The sequence below is a fragment of the Martes martes genome (assembly GCF_963455335.1).
Source record: "Martes martes genome assembly, chromosome: 12".
NCBI lineage: Eukaryota > Metazoa > Chordata > Mammalia > Carnivora > Mustelidae > Martes > Martes martes.
The window spans coordinates 6147914-6168337 of record NC_137900.1 but is presented as its reverse complement, the minus strand read 5'-3'; the positions used below and the strand labels follow the sequence as shown (position 1 = coordinate 6168337).

At 44.3% G+C, this 20424-nt stretch overlaps 1 protein-coding gene across 1 annotated transcript in view; it reads left to right on the top strand.

Moving 5' to 3' along the window:
- Positions 1-14622: 14622 nt before the first annotated feature.
- Positions 14623-20424, top strand: part of SLC1A1 (solute carrier family 1 member 1) — a 77176-nt gene continuing 71374 nt past the window's right edge. The window contains exon 1 of the mRNA XM_080820456.1: positions 14623-14967. Coding sequence (XP_080676582.1) covers positions 14877-14967 — 91 coding nt within the window. The 5' untranslated portion in view covers positions 14623-14876. The remainder of the gene's footprint in view (positions 14968-20424) is intronic.

The window sequence follows — 20424 nt, the reverse complement described above, 5'->3', positions numbered from 1 at the left end:
AAGGACATAGAAGTTTAAAAATTAGGAAAATTATATATCATGAAGACACTTATTAAAACAAAGCTATTAAAAAGGAGACCAGTATTGCAAGACTTTTAAATATAAGCCATTACTAAAGATTAAGAGCAATATTTCATAAAAGAAAAGTGTTCTCTTCACCTTTCTGTAAGAGTCTGTAAGGCTGAGCATATTTAAGGACGCTCTAGCCTGGCATCTAAAAATTTCTCAATCCTTGCATACTCCTTTTAACAATGCTAAACTTGTCAACTATCCAGAATTATTCCTAAATCTGTGCAGCCAGTTTTTCTGTGAGCTGCTTTAAAATCATGCCTTACATAAAGTTGACTTCTAACAGATTGAACAAGTCTGAATATAAATAAGAAACTCACCAGTATCAGATGACAGGTGGACACAGCACAGTCTCTCACGAGGCTGTGGAAAGTAAGTTGTAGACTCAGGTCACTGAGCAGCAACTCCACGACCCCCTCACCCAGCTTCCCGGAGATCAGCCCAAAGCCAAGCTCTATAGAGGATCACAGCAGCCCCTCCACAGTACTGATCTGTCCAGCAACCACGGATCTATCAGCTCTCACAAACCCTGGTGAATACCTCAACATTCCACGTGGACCCCAACCAGCCCTGGGCAGTCTGGATTGGCCAGTTACATCAGTTATGGTGGAAGGGATCTGTACATAAAGTATGCTTCCTTCCAAAAAAAAAAAAAAAAGTATAGAAAATTACATATCATGAAAACACTAATTAAAATAAAGGTGGCATAACTACGCTAGTTTTAAAAAAAGAAGACAACTTTTAGGTAGTAAGCACTACTAAGGATTAAGGGGGATATTTCATAAGAATAAGTCTCAATACATCACAAAATCATCTATTCTAAAGCTGTGTGTATCAAATAATACAACTCGGATACACAGAGAGTAAAAACTGACAGCACCAAAAAATAGACAAATCCACAGTTACAATAGATTTTAATTATTTATTTGACAAATACAGATCACAAGTAGGCAGAGAGGCAGGCAGAGAGAGAGAGAGAGAGGAGGAAGCAGGCTCCCTGCTGAGCAGAGATCCTGATTCGGGGCTCGATTCCAGGACCCGAGGATCATGACCCCAGCTGAAGGCAGAGGCTTTAACCCACTGAGCCACCCAGGCACCCCAGATTTTAATTTATCTCTTAGTAACTTAAAGAATAAAGAAGAAAAAAAATCTGCAAATATATGGAAGATCTAGACAACCTGATTAAGAAACTTGATATAATTAATATAGGTAAGACATAGAACCAGACAATGGCAGAATACTTTTTCAAGGCATAGGGAACATTTACTAAAATTGACTACATGGTAAGCCATAAAGTAAGGATCAAGAAATTTCAAATATTAAAATCATTCAGACTGTTTTATGAATTCAGTAGAATTGAACTAGAAAATAATGAAACAGATTAGCTAGTGAATTCTTCCAAACCTTTAAAGAAGGGGGGTGGTTATTACATAAATTCTTCTAGAGAAATACTTTTACGCATAGTTTTTAGCTGAGTCCTAAAGCCTATGAAACCTTTATACCCCACTCTGACAAGGGCTTTGTAGAGAGTAATGTATTACGCTAGTAAACTGCTCATGAACCTAGAAGCAGAACTTATTTTTAAAATTAGTACGGATGCCTCCATGGGTCAGTGGGTTAAGCACTGACTCTTGGTTTAGGCTCAGGTCATGATCTTGGGGTTGTGAAATGGAGCCCCTCATAGACTGCTTGAGATTCTTTCCTCTCCTCCCTCTACCCCCAACCCCACCCCACTCATGCTCTCTCTAAAATAAATAAAATCTTAAAAATAGAAAATAAAATTAGCAAATTTAATCCGGAAAGAAAACATAAAAAGGAGAGTACATCATGACGAAGCTGGGCTTAATCCGGGAATGCAAGTGTTTAACATTCAATTATAATTACCATAATTCACCACGTTGACAGAAAAAGAGGGAAAAATCATATAATTATCTCTATAAATGCAAAAAAGCTCAGTTGATATAATTCAACACCCATTTATTAGGAAAACACTTAGCTAACTAGAAGGGACTCTCATAATCTGATAAGAAGTAGGGCATATCTTATTTAAGGTAAAATATTGAAAGCTTTTCTTCTAAGACCGGGAAGAAGACATGGATGTCTATTATCACCAGGGCAAGAAAATGAAACAGAAGGATAAAAAGGAAAGAACTAAAATTGTCATTGTTTACAAATAACATATTTATATACCTAAAAAATCAGAAATAATATATAGACACTTACTAGAATTAAAATAAATAAATTTAGCAAGATTGCTGGAAAGAAAATTAATATAACAAAAAACAATTGTGGGGGCTCCTGAGTGGCTCAGTTTGTTAAGCATCTGCCTTTGGCTCAGGTCATTATCTCAGGGTCCTGGGATCGAGCCCCACATCGGGCTCCCTGCTCAGTAGGGGAGTCTATTTCTCCCTTTCCCTCTGCCTGTCTCCCCCTGCTTGTGCTCTCTCTCTCTTACTCCCCCTCTCAAATAAATAAATTAAAAAACCTTTTAAAAATCTATTGTTTTCTAGATATCACTAATAAACAATTAGAATATAAATAATTTTATTTTTTATTTTTTTAAATTTATTTGACAGAGATCACAAGTAGGCAGAGTGGCAGGCAGAGGGGGGGGGGGTGGCAGGCTCCCTGCTGAGCAGAGCAGTATTCACCAAACTTAACAAAATTTTGTTAAACAGGATCACATTAAAATTTTAAAATTCAGGAAGTGAGAAGAAATCATTTAGGGAGTAAAAAAGGCAAGCCATAGTGAGAAAAGATCCTTGAAATACATCTATCCAGCAAAGGGCTCATATCAAGCAAAGAATACGATGCATAACTTGATAGAAGAGGGAGCCAAGACTTGAACAGCCACTTCACAAAAGAGAAGAGAGATTCCCATTAAATATATGAAAATGTGCTCCTTCTCATTAGCCATTGCAGAAATGGACAATAAAACCACAATCACATACCCACCAGAAGGGCCAAAATTTAAAAATTTTAAAATCTAACAATACTGTCCTAATCACTGTCCCAGGGAAACATCATCTGGCACTTCCAAACTTATATACTAAGAGGTTTGCTGGGCAGTAAAACATCTTCAAGGTGTGAGGGACGTAGGACTGGAAAGAGGGGAAAATTCTGCAATTCAGGCCTCAATTAGTCTTGCAAGAAACTTCCGAGTTGGGATGGCCCTTGGAAATTGTCTCGACCCTCCCGTCACCACCATGACCACCTCCTCCACCACCAGCACCAGCACCATCCCACAGATCTACTCCCAGCAGAAGGCACTTGACTTTGGATGTGGAATCACTCTTTGCCTGAGGGAAATTCACAGAGAGCTGTCGCCACCAACACGACCAGCAGCAAAGTCAATGAGCACTTTGGTCCCAAACAAGAGTCTAGGCAGACTATTCCCTATATTGAGTATTGGTCAAGATGGGGAACAACTGAACTCTTGCACGGTGCTGATGGGAATATCGTTTGGTACAGCCACTTTGGAAACAATCTGGAAACATCTCATAAACCTGAACATAAGCATACCCTATGACCCAGCACTCCCATAATGAGCTATATGCCCCACACATACACGCTGTACCAAAAGACAGGCCCCAAAATGTTCAGAGCAGGATTATTTATAATTGTCAAAAGATGGATGTAACCCAATGTCTGTCAACAACATAATGGGTTAATAATTGTGACACAGTCAAACAAAGAAAACTATTGCTATAACAAAACAGCATGGGTGAATTTCACAAATGTCATGTGCATTGAAAGAAGCCAGACTCAATAAAGCCTGAGGTGTGATTTTACAATTGCAAAGTTCAAAGACAGGGAAAATGAATATATGCTAATAGCAGGCAGGATACTAGGTGTGTACTTAAAGAGTCATTCTCCTGATATGCCCAGAACAGAGGAACTGGACCCAAATTAAGTTCCAGGTCCTGAAAACAACCAGTAATTTATACATGGCGTTCCCCAGCCGCTTCCCTTTATATTTAACCAGAAGAAAGAAAAATAATAGAAAAGAAAAGAGGGAGGAAGACAGAGAGGAAGGGATGTGTACATAACACTGTACATTTTAGTCTTTCATGTGTACTGTTTCTTTGTTTCTTCCAATAAAACTATAGATATCACTAATGTCATTTTATACCTTAAAAATCTTTTTTAAGCTGTAAGAGAAACAAAAAAGAAATGTAAAATACAGAGTTTGCCCATATGAATTTATAATTGCATATAATCATTAGTGGATTAGGAACTGGGAGGCTGGCACACACATAAAACACCAAAACAATGATTCAGAAAATATGTGTGTCGTTTCTAAAACGATCACTGAAACATCAACCCTGGAGCTCAGAAAAGAGATGAAGAAAAGACATAATCAAAGGTGGCTTTTTGGAGGGGCTGAGCTTAAAAGATTTCGTGAGAAGGGGTGCAGGTTGCTAGTTGCCTAGCCAATATTCCTTTTTCATTTTTACCTAGTAAATTAGAAAAGAAAAAACCGATTTTATTTGAGGCAGCAATCTGCACAATTGTCCCCCTTTTCCAGATTTTCTTACAGCTCGATATGACTAGGTAGCCAAGTGCTGTACGGCAAATTGTAAGCAGAGTGCTAGATGGGGTCTCTGGGAATATCCTAAAAAGTAACTGAGTCTACAGAGCCTTTCTTCACTTCCTTCCTCCTGCTGTCTGGCATATGGACATGATATCCGGCGCTCCATCAGCCACTTTGGACCATGAGGCTAAGAGAGCAGAGCCAAGAGAAAGGAGCATGGGATACCAACCACCATGAAGCTCCAACATAAGCACTAGGTTGTCTACCTTTGAACTTCTCTTCTTGAAAGAAAAACTCATGGATCTCTAGCTTAGGCATACAGAAGTTTCTACTCAGGTACTAAAATGAGGTGTGGATTTAATGGTGTGATGGCTCATACTGGCTCACAAGAGCCGACTGTTTAACTTTCAGGAATATCTGTGAGCTGGCTGTTAAACATCTCCATTTATTTTAAAGATTTATTTGTTTTCTTGAGAGGCAGAGAGATCATGAGGTGGGGCCGCAGAGGGGGAGGGAGAAGGAGCAACAGACTCCCTGCTGAGTAGGGAGCCCGATGCCGGGCTCGATCCCAGGAGCCTGAAACCATAACCTGAGCTGAAGGCAGAGGCTTAACCCACTGAGCCACCCAGTTGCCCCAAGCACTTCCATTTTTTAAAAAATATTTTATTTATTTATTTGACAGACAGAGATCACAAGTAGGCAGAGAGGCAGGCAGAGAGAGAGGAGGAGGCAGGCTCCCTGCTGTGCAGAGAGCCCAATGTGGGGCTCGATCCCAGGACCCTGAGATCATGACCTGAGCCGAAGGCAGAGGCTTAACCCACTGAGCCACCCAGGCGCCCCAAGCACTTCCACTTTTTAAAATAAAATTAGGGACACCTGAGTGGCTCAATTAGAGCATCCAACTCTTGGTTTTGGCTCTGGTCATAATCTCAGGGTTGTAAGATCTAGTCCCATGTGGGGCTCTGCACTCAGTGTGGAGTCTGCTTAAGATTCTCTCTTACCCCCTCCTTCTGCCCCTCCCCACCACTCACGTTCTCTCCCTCTCTCTCTCAAAACAAAATAAAATGAAATTACACAGATGTAAAGCTAAATAAATTAGATCAAAAACAAAGAAATAAATTAGATCAAAAACAAAACAAAAATCAAGGCTTCTTCTTTTTTCTTTTTTTCTTTCGCTTTTCTTTTTTTTTTTTTTCTTGGAGAGCTTGCTGATAAACACTTGCCAGCACACTTCTGAGTGAGGTAAATGCTATCCCTTGTGATATTAATTGTAATAGCAAAATACTGGAAACAAACCAAATGTCTATCAGTAGGAAGCTTGTTTAAAAAAAAACAACAACTATGGATCTATCCATACAATATAGTATCCTGTAGCATTTTGAAGGAATGAGGAAGACTTCTTCATACCAATATCTATACAAAGGAGTACTGAACAGAAAAAGGAATGAGCAAAATCTCTATATCAGAATACTGAGCGAGCACCAGGATAAATGAAACAAAGTGAGGCATAGAACAGGGCTTAGAAATTGTTACCTTTGTGTAATAAAGGGTGGGGGAATAAAAATATAAATATTTTATGTTTTCTAGAAAGAACCAACTGAAGGACAACCAGCACAATAGATAGCTACGAAGTATTACATATGGGGAGAGGGAGAGGAGATGAAGACTAAAAGGAGAATTCTCTGTGCTCTTTTAGTTTTGACTCAACTATGTAAATGTTTTACAGGCTTTCATTCGAACTGATGGCATAACCACACAGGGGAAAATAATTACTTCAAGTGACCACTGAACACAGGAATTTGACTGTATATGCCTTGAGGGATACATTCTGGGGTCAAACGCGCCACAAAGAAATCTTAAGCTGCATTCAGTGGTCTTCCCATTAGAAGTAGTGTTGATACACACACACACACACACACACACATAATTTTTTTTCTTTTTTAAGAAAGAGAGAGAGGAGCGACAGAGAGAGAGAGAGAGAGAGACAGAGAATCTCAAGCAGGCTCCATGCCCAGTGCAGAGCCCGATGTGGGGCTCGATCTCACAACCCTGAGATTACGACTTGAGTTTAAATCAAGAGTTGGATGTTTAACCAACTGAGCCATATATATATGTTTTTTTTTGTTGTTTTGTTTTGTTTTTTACTATTACACGTACATTATAGGATTAGGAAATAAATACTTAAGGCCCTTAAAAGCCAAGATTTCCAAAGTAAAGAAAAAGTGACATGAGTAAAATCAAAGAAGTTTAATCAAAACTCTGCAGTGTTAAATTTGAATTGACTCACACACATTGGGATGGCTACAATTAAGATGAACAAAGAGAAAAGAACGAGTGTTGGTAAGGATGTGGACGTACTGGAACCCTCATGCACTGCTGGTGGGAATGTAAACTGGTGTAGCCACTGGGGAAAACAGCATGGCAGTTCCTCAAAATATTACACATAGAGGACGCCTGGGTGGCTCAGTCAGTTAAGCATCTGCCTTTGGCTCAGGTCATGATCCCAGGATCCTGGAATTGAGTCCCTCATCAGGCTCCTTGCTCAGCAGGGAGTCTGCTTCTCCTTCTGTCTGACACTTCCCCTGCTTATGCATGGTCTCTCTGTCTCTTTGACAAGTAAATAAATAAAATCTTTAAAAATATATATAACCCAGAGAATTACCCCCAAAGAATTCCACTTTGGTATATACATGAAAGAACTGAAAGCAGGGACTTGAACAGATCCTGATACACCCATTTTCACAGCTGCATTATTCACAGCCCAGGTGTTCATCAGTGGATGAACGGATAAACAAATGGAAATTATTCAGCTGTGAAAAGGAGGGAATTCTGACTCATGTCAACACAGATGAGCTGTGAGGACCTTAAGCGAAGTGAGACAAACCAGAACCTGGTAGAGACGAGTACCCCCATCACCGAGACTATAGTTTCTAAATACTATTCTCCACAAAAAGGAACCCAGAGACTTTGGGGAAATGGCTGCTTCCAGGGCAAGAAATGTACAAGAGGGTCCTGGGACATCTTGCTGAACCAGAAAATAAGAACACTATTTGAAGACAAATGGTTTGGCCAAAAGACATGGGAGCCAAAATGAAGGGACTCCCGTTAGCTAAAGATGCGACAATTTGAACAAGGAAAAGAATAACGACCGTAACTGATCGAAACACGTAAGTCCACCCAAAACATATAAAATCTATGTGCACATGTATAACTGATGGAAACATGGGGATTTATGTGTTTCAATCAGTTACATATGCGCACACAGATTTATATGTTTTGGATGGATTTATGTGTTTCATAATAACATAATAAATTTCATCTCATAATAATGCTAATAAAAGGATTCACAAGAACACCAGTAGACATAATAACACTACTACAGTGCCCATCAGTGTTCAACAGTAGTATTCATAATAACACCAGTAAGCATAATTACCCTAATACAGTGTCCATCATAAACACGCATGAAAAAACAAGGGAACAAAACAATGTCAGTCACCATTGAAGGATGCTCGGGCCCCAATTCATGACTGAGAAAACCAGCAAAGGGAAAAAGTTAATCACGGATCCTGCCTTTTCTGTACAAACTCTACTTCAGGGTAACCAAATAGCTGATGAGGTAAAAATTCTTTTTATAGAAGAATTCTGGCAAATATATTCAGAGGAACGATAGAATGAGAACAAATTAAATAAAGCGATCTTAAGCAACCATCACTAACAGATGCCAAACCATATTCAAAATGTTGACGGCGAATTTATCCCAGATGAATCAGGCTGACATCAGAATCCACCGTTGGTTGGATCTTGGCCCTGCTAGCTATCAGACCCCTAGATCTCACCTCCAGCCCAGAGGAAACAGTGTGGGAGGAAAACGAATCAATTGCCACCATGAAAAAGGAATCAGCCAAATCTAGTACGGGGGAATCTTATAGGACAAATGAGCCAATTCCTTTAAAAAACAAATGAGATGGGGGGATGGGGAATTTGTTGCAAAATGAAAGAGACTTTAAAACATGAACAACCTGGGGCGCCTGGGTGGCTCAGTGGGTTAAAGCCTCTGCTTTCAGCTCAGGTCATGATCCCAGGATCCTGGGATCGAGCCCCACATCGGGCTCTCTGCTCCGTGGAGAGCCTGCTTCCTCCTCTCTCTCCCTGCCTGGCTCTCTTGCCTACTTGTAATCTGTCTGTCAAATAAATAAATAAAATCTTAAAAATAAATAAATAAAACATGAACAACCCAACGTGATCACGTGCGGACCCGTCTGGATCCTGGCGTCCAGAACATGTTCCCTGCTTGCAACTTGCCCTGCAGGTCTTTCGGGTTAAAATGTGCAGTTGGGAAGATATATTCTGCTTTTTCTCTTGGCTTCATTAGAGCTGAAGACATCTAGTACAGCCTCAGTCCGACCTCAGCTACTGACAGTAATAAACAAGTGAGCCTCTGTATCGGGCCGGTTCACACGGGACTCCCCCAGCCCAAGATTCTGAGAGTCGCCTCATCTGGCACCGACCATCCCGAGGCTCTCAAGTCGGCATCGCTGCCACCAGAAGCCGAGGGTGGCTGGGAAGTGAAATCTCAGGTCCTCTCCCTGCCTGACTACACTTCCTGACACACCTGTGCTGATGTGGCTGCACCCCAGGTTGGTAAGAAACAGTCTGGGAGGCAGCCCCCTAATGGGTGGTCAGAAACAGAGCTGTCACCCTCTTGTCTCTAACATACACCGCCTTCCTCGACAAAGCCTGGAGAGAGAAAACTGGACCAGCATCTCTTTTACTCTCCCTTTCGTCTTCCCACCATTCCCTTGACCAGAAGGTGGTGAGTCTCTCATCTAATCCCCCTGTGTCTTCACCTCCTGCTTCAACGGAGGGACAGCTGCTTACAGGTAATGGGGTGTCCTTCCTCCACTCCAGAGAATTCTCTGAGATAGATCTTTCATGCTGGGATTCTGATACTCTAATGAGAAGGTGAAGGACTACGAAACATTCTTTCTCGTGATACTAGTCTTTCCTGCTACATAATCCTAAACTTCATGTAGAAGTGCAATGTTAGTATATTTTGTTCTTTAAATTCCTTCTGTAGCAAATCCTAATCTGCCAAGCATATGAACATCTTGGCCTAGCAGAGCAAAGAACACGTGCTCACAAATTAATAATATTCAGATTACTGGGCGCCTGAGCGGCTCAGTCAGTTAAGCATCTGTCTTCAGTTCAGGTCATGATCCCAAGGTTCTGGGATCAAGCCCTGCATTAGGCTCCCTGCTCAGCGGGGAGCCTGCTTCTCCCCCTGACTGCTGCTCCCCCTGTTTGTGCTCTCTCTGTCAAATACATAAATAGTCTTAAAATTAAAAAAAAGAAGCACTCAGATTACTACGCTTACACATAAACACACACACACACAGACTTAATTGGAATTATAATATGCATATTTTAAGTTCTATATTTTCAGGTATACAAATAATAAATAACTATAGCCTCATCATAAAAAAACCAATTCGCCCACTGTTTTATAACTTATTTTTGCCATTTCAAAACATAGCTGTGTGTCCTTACCATTTTTCCATGTAATTTTTGAATTACATGCTTAAATATGCTTTTCAATACCTGAATGGTGTTCCACTGGCCAGTATACCTTTACACACTTAACCAATCTTTACCCAATCCACTTTATTAGGTAGTGAAATTGTTTCCAACTGAACTGGAATGGACATCCCACCCCCCAACCATCATTTTTTGGGGGGGAATAAAGTTGAAGAGGTAGAATGATTGAGTCCAAGAACACAAATGCTTTTAATGAAAGATGTTACAAACTACCTAATAAGCCTCAGAAAAGTCATAGCATTTTTTAGGTCTACCAGCAGTCTGCGACACTGCCCATTTCTACATACTTTCTCTAAGTTTACAATTTATAATGTTAAAATTACATTTTTAAATATTTTATCTTAAAACATCTTTAACTGGCAAACAAATACTGGTTTAAGTTTTCAATTCCTTGAGTACTTGTGAGACTGAAAACTTGTTCACGTTTCAAATATGTATCGGCCATTTGTATTTATTACTTCAAATGGTATCTTCAGATGAGGAAATGAGGTTCAGAGAGGTTAAACAACTTGCTCAAGGACACACAGTTTCTACGAAGCAGATAAGTATATATAGATATATATATATGTATTACATATTCTGAAATGAAACAGAATTGTTCTTCAGTTTGTTAAAGCAAGCAATAAAGCCTATGGGGGGAAGTTCTGTTCAATTCAGCCTGCAAGGACATCTAAATAATATATAAATCTCTTCAGGCCAAATCATCTTTATAAAATATTGCTTGGAGAATTATTGTGAAGATTTAATGAATTATAGTTCTTTCACCTTTTAATTTATAATTGCAAGATGAATTAAATAAGGAAGAGATTGCTAAAAAGATCGAATATGCTGACAGCATCCTTCTTACCACCCATCAGTCATGAATGGCTATGCAGCGGTAGATGCTGAAGGAGACTCTGGTACCCCATGACCTCCTTCTTCCCATTACCACAGCATGAGGACAAAGCAACCAACTGCATATGTTTTATGATGTTAGACCAAAACCAGCCTACTATTTCTGGAGGTGATCAGAAGCTGATGCCTTACTTTTTGCCCCTGAATGCTTTTCGCTTCTGTCCTAGTAATATATAAGCCAATGCTGTCACCTGATGATATAACCTTGTATGGCAAAGTCAAAGTCTCTTTCCTTTCACAACAAGAGAGTCCATGACTCAACAACTGAGGATGAAAAAAAGAAAGAAACAATAGCAGTAAAAGAAATGCCAGAGTTGCTTAAATGTTTGGGGAAAAAAAAAAAAGCACACTGGCAAAATGTAATGTATTAAGACATGGCCAAAGATTTGTATCAGCAGGGTTGAAGGCATCTGAGGGGTCTGGAAAAAAGGAGATGTTAACATCTACTGGAGGGGGGAAAACCCTACAAATTCCTTCTACTTGGCTTTAAGGTCTTACCCCAGGAGAGTGAAGTTCTTGTTCCAAGACCTGAGTGGTCAAGTTCGCCTCAGAGAGAGCTTACAAGAGAAACGTCTCTTAACTTTTGTCCAATTTGAGATCATTTGCATTCATGACTATCATAGACAATGAAAATTAAAAAAATAAATCTAAAGCCCTAAGTCTCCTATCTCCCCCCAACGTGATGCTTACTACCTGTAAGTACGGCTTATCTCAGGCAAATATATCATAGAATAAGGAGTCAGTAGTAGCCACAGAAAGTGAATTCAGGAGTTCAGCCACCGCCCCATAAAATGCAGGCAGGTTCCACCTGAGAACAGCACTTCAAGACGCCCTAATGTCCCCTGGATTCGGAAGGACGGAGTCCTGAAAATCTTGCATAAAGTAACTCAAGTAATTTCCCCTAACAATTCTGTATCTGTTCCTCATATAAGAGGCGGTCCATTCACCTTGAGCCAGACCACCTCGTTCACCTTGACTTTCCTCTTACCAACCAAGGGAACTGAAGGAATTTCCTTACCTTCTATGTGCCCCAGATTCCTCAGCTGTAAGACGAAGGTGTTAATGACATACAATATCTCATCTGATTCTTCCAGCAGTTCCACGAGGTAGAACACCAGTCCCTACGGCATTCAGCTGTTGGGAGGATCAAGGGAGATAATGTGTGCAAAGTGGTTAGAAAGGTGCCTGGCACATGGCAAGTGCATTATATCTGCTTATTAATTATTGTTTATTGCCACCTAAAACGGAACCGCCAAGGAGCCACGGCATGAATGCAGTTTATAATTCCCTTGGCCTACCTGCTTTGAACTTCGGAGATTCTTGACTCTTACATTTAATTTAGGAGATTTTTATTACTTCAAAATGAGTGTATACATGTTGGCTTTATTCATCTTTTTATATTGCACTATTTTAAAATTGCATAATTTAAATAAGCATAAAGCCAGTTACATATTCTATGGAGTCTTAGGTGTGAAAATGCAGTAGATTTAGGGTCCACGGCAACTTTAAACAGCAATTACTCTTGATAAATATGCCAGGGTTCTTGAGGGTCTGACGTAGGTCGGGGGCGTTCCTAACAGGCAGGCCACAGGTGAGAGGGAGTAAAAGGCACCTGCTCCCATTATCTCCAAGTACAACTGGGGATGGTGCTTGCTGTATGCCAGGCACTAAGTCTTTTAAAAACATTGTATTCAACTCTTACCACACCCCCGTGAGAGAAATAATATTAATGCCTCCATTTTACAGATGTAGAAACTGAGACAGACAAAGAAATTTAAGCAACTTGCCCAAAGTTACCCAGCTGGTAAGTGGTGGTACTGGGATTTAAACCTAAACATCCTACCCATAAAACCCAGGTGTGGTTGTTCTATTAGACGTCAAAAAGTTGTGATGTACAAAGTTCATCTTCGTTCTTCCACTTTTTTCTCTCTTTAGGACCCATTTCTCTCTTTGATACAACCCTACCCACAACTGTAATGGGCACGAGGATGCTCACAGGAAACACTTGGGAAAATACACAAAGATAGAAAGCAGAAAGATTCAAACATGTTATTATATCACCCAAAGACAACAACTGTTAAAAATTTGGCGTATTTCCTTCTGGACTTTTTTTTTCTAAGATTTTGTTTTCTATGTTTGCTTTACATAGTTGTGACCAAACTGTATGCACAATGTAATCTTCTTTTTTCCCCTTCATAATATCATAACATAAGCCATCTCATGCAATTAAAAATTTCATAAACTTCCTTTCTATAGGCTGCATAATGTACTACTGCACCACAATTTCATAATATATTTGCCATTCCATTCCTGTTGGATACCTGAGTACTTCCAGCTTTTTTTTTGGGGGGGGGCCTATCTCTGTCCCTTCTTTCTTGATAGTTTCCCTCCTTCTGACATTTCCTCAGATCCTGCTCAGGCACAAAGTGACCTTGATACCCCTCTATCTTTCCTGCTCTCAAAATTTAGTTTCTGGAGAAGAACTGATAAAGTCATTCATACTAAAGTGTACCTGGTTCTTAAAGCTGAATTATAATCTCTTCAAGAAGGCTTGCATCAATTTCAGCCAAAGGAATGAAGCTCTAATTGTGGGGTTTTAGTCATCAGATAATCCAGTTGGGGAGCTCCCCCACCCTCCCCATTCAGAGAGTAGCCTCCACAATAGCAAAAAAAAAAAGGTGCAGAGCTTACTTAATGTTAGGAAAGCTGACAGGAAGGCAGCCCAGAACTGCGGAGGTGGTGGTGTGGGAAAGGAAAGGAGTTTGTGTAAGTGACGGTGAAATAATGGGGTAGAAGAATCGAAGAGAACTAGAAAATTCACTTAGGTTCGCGTAATATATTTGGCACCACTTACCTAGTTTCTCCAACTCCCTCCTTTGCCTTCCCAGTGCATTTGGCCTTAGGAATGGGCCCTCCCACCTTCACCCAGCACCGCTCCGCCCGGCGCTCACACCTAGTTACTCTGCCAAGTCTCACAGTTTGGGGAAGAGGGCCCATTGCAAACCCTATGCCCACAGGCCATCCTACTGGTGCCTCCCCTCCTACTACCCCGAGAAAGAATTAATAATGGGGGTGGGGGGGTTAGGGGTTTGAGCTCGCCAAGTCCTGCTCTGCCACCCCCCAGCCCTCTCTCTTCTCCCGCTAGGGGCTTCAGGAGTTCTAGACGGCTGCGGCGGGGAGCAAAGGGCACCCAGGACAGAGCTGTTCCCTCACCTCTCCCCACCCGCGAGGGCTCCGCGGCGCCCGGGGACAGGCGCGTGCAACGCGGAGGGGAGCGGGTGTGCAGGCGCACGGCCAAACCACGGCGGCTCCGCCCATCTGGGCTCCGCGAGGAGGAAACCCCAAATCTGAAAAGCTGGTCTGGCAGGACAGGGGAAAAAAAAAAAAAAAATTGAGCGACTCCAGGTGAAGGCTGGCGGGGCGTGGGGCTGCGGGCTCCCGGGCTCCCGGCGCGCACGGCGCACGCCCCCACGCGCCCGCCGCCCGCCGCTCCTCCCCCCTTCCTCGCTGGTTGGCCCCCGCGCCGCAGAGCGCGGCCGCGGCAGGAGGAGCCGGGCGCGCCCAACGCGCACTGCCGGCGAGGTGGCCCGGGCGGCAGGCGCGGCGCGCGGTCTCAGGTGACAGCGGCGGTGACAGCGACAGCGGCGCCCGCAGCAGCTCGCGCGCCCCCGCCTCCCGCCCCCGCCGCGCCGCGGAGCCTCCGCCGGTCCCCGCGCTCACGGCCGAGCTCCGCGCACAATAGCGGCGGCCGCGGCGGCGGCTCCCGGCCCCGGCGCCCGCCATGGGGAAGCCGGCGAGGAAGGGATGCGACTGCAAGCGCTTCCTGAGGAACAACTGGCTGCTGCTGTCCACCGTGGCCGCCGTGGTGCTAGGTGAGCGGCGTGGCGGGTGGGCGAGGCGCGCGCCCTCACGCGCTCCCAGCGCCCAGGCCGCGTGCGGGGCCGGCGGGTGCGAGGGTGGGCGAGGCGCCGCGGGAGCACTTTGTCGGCCTCGGAGCCACGCGGGGGCTTCCCCGCCTGGGTGCCGATGTCTGCGTGAGAAGAACAAAGCTCCTCGGGGACTCCGATTTCGGTGCTCCACGAGCTGCAGGCTCCTGCTTTACCCAAAACGATCAGAGGGGCTTGGAAGGGGCATGCGAAGCTCCTGGTCCTTCCCGTTGGGAAGCAGACACGGTTTATTATTAGGTTTTCAGTCCTATGTGCTCTCCACACACACACACACCCCCTCATTTTTTTTCCAGAACCGTGCTGCCTGGACAGGGATCGAGTGTGGATAGGGTCCTCGGTTGGACTGGCAGAGGCACCTTAGCCTCAGGGGTGGCCGGCCCCCGAGGGGAGGGAGATAGAGGGTGTTGCCGCTCACCCTGGGCCAAATTCTTGCCCAAACTCAGGTGTGTGCAGTTAGGGCCCACAGGAGGTCACTGGGGAAAGAGAGCTAAGAGAACTCCCATTTGTTCCTTTCCCACCCTGGTAACCTGCCCAAATTGCCTCCTTGAGCTTCCTCGCTCTCCACATTGTTGTTCTATTGAAAATAATTTTGAGTCCTATTTGCGTGTTTTTAAACAAGGGTGTATTTAAATGATTCACTCCTGACAGATTACTAGACTAAGCGGATGTCTGAGCCATTGCTCAGAGGTATGAGTTGTTCCGATTTCGATTATGAATTTCTGCCATTTTGCCTGTCTTAGAACTTGGGCTCTGGAATGCCCCCCTTTGGGGCTGGAGTCTGTCTCCTTTCCTCTTTGAGCTCACACAGGTGGGGACAGCCAGCAGGTGAGAGTCTTTTGAAGTCCCCATCTTCCCTCTGGAAACAGCAGCTGGGTTTGCTGAAAAAGGGATGGGGTGCCAGCCTCCGGACCTCCTGCACCTTCTCCAGGGATTTCTGAATCTCAGAATATTGGGCATTGCCTATCCCTACTCTTGGTGCCCTACCCGCCCCCCCCAAAAAAGAACCTGTGGAAGTTAACGGAATCCTCAGAGTCAGATTTGCTCCTCCAGAACCTTGTGCAAAATAAAGTCAGTTTTCGAGTAAAGAAATAACATCTTGGAATTGCTTTAGCAGAGGCCATTTGTGGGAGGAAAGGAGAGAAGTAGAGAAGCAAGTCTCTCTAATCTGTTTAACTCTATTTCCCCCAAGGGCTAAGTGGGCTTAGGGTTTTTAGGGAAGGTTTATCCTGCCCCCACTACATTTAAATAATATACCACGCAGAGAGAGAGAGAGTGATTTGATTTCCCTATATCCAAACAGATGAAATGGCTTTGTTTGTTTTCCCTAGTGATAAGCGTCCAGAATTAATTGTTAAGCCCTTTTTAAGGATAGTTACTGGGTAACTTAGGTCAGCATTTCCTCCCAATTCCTGCTAAAAGTGGAACAATGCTGCCTTTTTAGCCTCAGAGTTCTCCAAATATACTCACCTGTTAACCAAGTGTTGCATACCACTGTTCAGTGTACCCATTCACTGGAGGTTGGTTTGGAGAGGATTTTGAACAGTTGTTCCCTGGCCTTTGGAAGCTGTTGCAAAAATACAGCTTCAGGGTCAAGTGGGATTACATGCCCATTTTGCAGATCTGGCCTTTGGCATCAGGGCACTTTCCAACAGTTTTTAACCTGGGTGAAGCTTGGTTCAGACACTTTTCTCAAGAAAGAGAAAGCACCATATAAAAATGTCAAGTGCCCCACTGAGGTCTTTCTGGACATTTGCTCCTCCAGGAACAGCATAGGGCTAGCCTGAGGGTTTCCACTCCCGGTCTGAGAAGTGTCAAGCCTGAGCCATCCCCATTGTGCCCATCACAGGCACCTCCCGGGGTCTTCCTTTTTTCTTTCTCTATAGCGCCGGGTCTGAGTGGAAATCATACCTCTCTGTGGAGTACACAAGCTCAATTATTTAACCAGAATGAAATTCCAGCTAACTTACAACAATGAGGCTGAGTCCATATATAAAGTGATAGTAAGTTTATTTTAGAAGTCTTAATTGATACAGAAAGTCACCAGCTCTCTCGTGCAGCCTCCTTTCTAGACCTTTTTAAAGAAGAAACTGTTAAATTTATTATCTACCCTGACAGAACGTCGTCTTCTGATTATAGCCGTCAAAATGTTTGGTCCACCATCAAAATGTTTGATCCCTGCTATAATTCAGTGTCCCTGACACTTTAAAATATTTTGATTATTGAAATGAGGGACAAAGGTTTTTATGAGCCCGCTTAAAGCCTCTGATTTTTCAAGACCTAGGATATGAGAGGAAATGCAGTTAAAGAGCATGTTTTTTTTTTCTTTTACAAAGATACGGGAAGGATTAACCATTTTGTTTCATGCCCCATAGCCTGGTTCTCAATTTGTTGAACAGGCAGAAATTCTAAGGGTAGATTTTTTGTGCTCCAGCTGGGAATTCTGTCCAAACAGAATCACTGTGTGTAAAAATTCTGTGTCTCGGCATTCTGATTCAAGTGACCCAATGACGATCATTTCGTGTACAAATCTTCCTCAACTTGGCATGGGGTTAGGTCCCCATGAGCCCATGGGAAGTTGGAAATATCAAATATCGTAATTCAAAAAATGCATTTGATACATCTGACCTGCTGAACAGCATGGCTTAGCCTGGTCTGCCTTAAATGTGCTTAGAACGTTTACAATAGCATACGGTTGGGCAGAATCATCTCACACAAAGCCTATTTTATAAGGAAGTGTTGAGTATCTCATGTAATCTGTTGAACGCCCTAGAGAGAGAAGGTGAAGAACAGTGGTTGTTGGATGCAGAATGGTTGTGAGCACATCGGTTGTTTACCCTCTCGATCGCGGGGCTGCCATGCCCAGCGTCACGAGAGAGGACTGCACCACATCTCGCTCACCCAGGAAGACTTCAAAAATTTGAAGTCTGGTTTCTACTGCACCAGTGTCGCTTTCACACCGCTGTGAGGCTGAAAAATCATGCCAGGGACGGTGTGTGTCGTGTTGGTAAAGCGCTTGGGGAATCCTCACCCCCGTCACAGCACAGAGCAGGAGCTTTCTATCCAGGACATGCCTTATTCCAGCCATCCGGAAAACCTGATTTCCACCTTACGGGTCTTCAGGAAAGGAAGTAGATGTTATTTACATGACAGAGCTGGCAAGCTTACTCATTCTGAATCATTTTCTTCAGAGCGCTCAGGAAGCTGTCCTTTATAGATTCAGATGCCGCTGCTTGACGTGGAGAACATTCTTCCAGCTTATTAGGAATACCCTTGCCCCGGCTTCCCGTCCCCTACCTGGCGCTCCAGCAACATGCATTCGGCAGTGCTCATTTGAGTCGTGGTGGATGCTGTCTTCCTCTGTTTCTGGATGTCTGTGAGGCCTCTGATGAGGGGGGCCGGCTGCGCTTACCTGCCCAGAGCCTTGTGCGTGGCAGCCGTTCCAGAATGTGCATCATTACTGATAAAGTTTGTTTGGTCTCGCGACTCCCATGCCTGGTACTGTTGGGCCTCTAATCAGCCCAGTCTTGGAATATACCTGTAGCAGCCAACACTTAGATTGTCCATTCAGTAGAGATTGTTCTAGAGCCTGGGCACAAAGCAGCGAACAAAACCCTCAAAACCCCTTTCCACATGAAACTTCTGCTCCAATGCAGAGAGGTAAACCATCAACAGAACAAAGAGGTAGACTACCACAGGGAGTGTGTCAGATGGTGAGAGCAGAGAGGGGGCTGGGAGGGACTTGCACTTTTAAATCAGGGCCACAGGAGGGCCCCCGCTGAGAAGGAGACCACCGAGCCAAGACTAGAAGGAGGCGCTGCACAGGTGCACAGGTATCTGGGGAGCATCCTGGCTTGTTTGAGAAGGAACGGGTTGGAGGGAGGGAGAGGAGTTTGGAGGGGACAGAGCAGTGGGAGAGTGTGGGCTCCTCTAAGGACTTTGACTTTTCCTGGGTGGTGGGAAACCTTTGAAGGGTTCTGAGCAGAGCAGGTGGTCTGGTTGTATTTTAATCTGCTCCGCCTGGGCTCCCCCTGGCTGCTGTTGTGAGCACAGGCGGGGGTTAAGGGGGGCTGGGGGATGGGGTAGCAGAGCCAGGCTGAGGGCACTTAACCTGCTACGCATTTGACTTCTTATACTTCTCCAACCTCATGTCCATCATACCTGGTGAAATATTAGGAAATCCTTATGGAAAAAGGTAGTGAAAATGTTTTGCGCCTCAAAGTCGGTGTTGCCTCCATATCTGTCTATGAGGAGACTATAACGTTGCCCATGTAGGGGTGAGTGAACAGAGACTCAACAGTCACGGTCACTCAGATGAAAACTGGTCCTCCTGTTCCTTTCCTTCCCTTCCTTTGGGCTGCTTCTCTCTGTCTCGCTCCCCAGCTCCCTGTCGTAGCCGGTCCTTGCCAGTCCTCCTGGGAATCACAGTAGTGTGGGCCGAGTGCCATACCGGGGTGCCATACTTTGGCCTGTGTTGTCTTTTTCTCCCCTGAGACTGGGCAGGGGCAGAAACATGCCTCCAGGACTCTGCGAATCCCCGTGGGTGCGGTCGGAGGGATGCTGCTCTGGTGGGACTTGGCAGGCTCATCAGCCAGGCTGGCCTCCACGCAGGGTTCAGACCCACCCTTGTGCCTCTGGTCATGAGGCTGTGGGGCTCTTCCTTCCACCTTCAAAGCCTGCCTTTCCTGCCTTCTAACAGAGGGGCTGGGCAAGACTGCAGCGGAGGGTATGATGGAGGGAATGGGAAAATAAGAGGAACAAGGCCGCCAAGGAGGCAGAGGCGGCTCCCGGGAGGGCTAGAATGCCATGCTGATGAGTCCGGACGTGGTCTGAGGGTTAGGTTGGCAAGGACATGGTCAGAGCTGTGCTTGGGAAAGATCACTGACAGGTGCGTGTGGAGAATGGATCCTGGGAGGGCGGTCTTACAGGTGGGCACACTACCAAGGAGACTCATGTCCGTGTCCAGACAGAGAGAGCTAGGGCCCTTGGCGGCACAGCTGCAGTGGGAATGGAAAAGAAATGACCGTTAACTCGAGGTGCTCAGCAGGTTAAGCTGATGGGGTATGGCCAGATTTGGTCCTCCAGGGGAAGGAAGTGGCCATCTCTAATAGGAGATGGAATCCTAGAAGTGGCACAGACTTGGAAAAGAACTATTGTGCACCCCCACTGTGCAGAAGGAACATCTACCTGTATGCAATACTGTGCAGTTAGAGTATATTCTTTTTTTTTTTTTTTTTTTTGCCTCCCCCACTAAGCCATGAGCCTCCCTGAACCCGCAGCATCTGTCACAAGGCATGGTGGACTTGATACGTTTGTTGATTTGTTGATGAGACATTTATGACCCGGAGAGTAAGACATTGTCCTCATTTATTGAGTGAATAAATG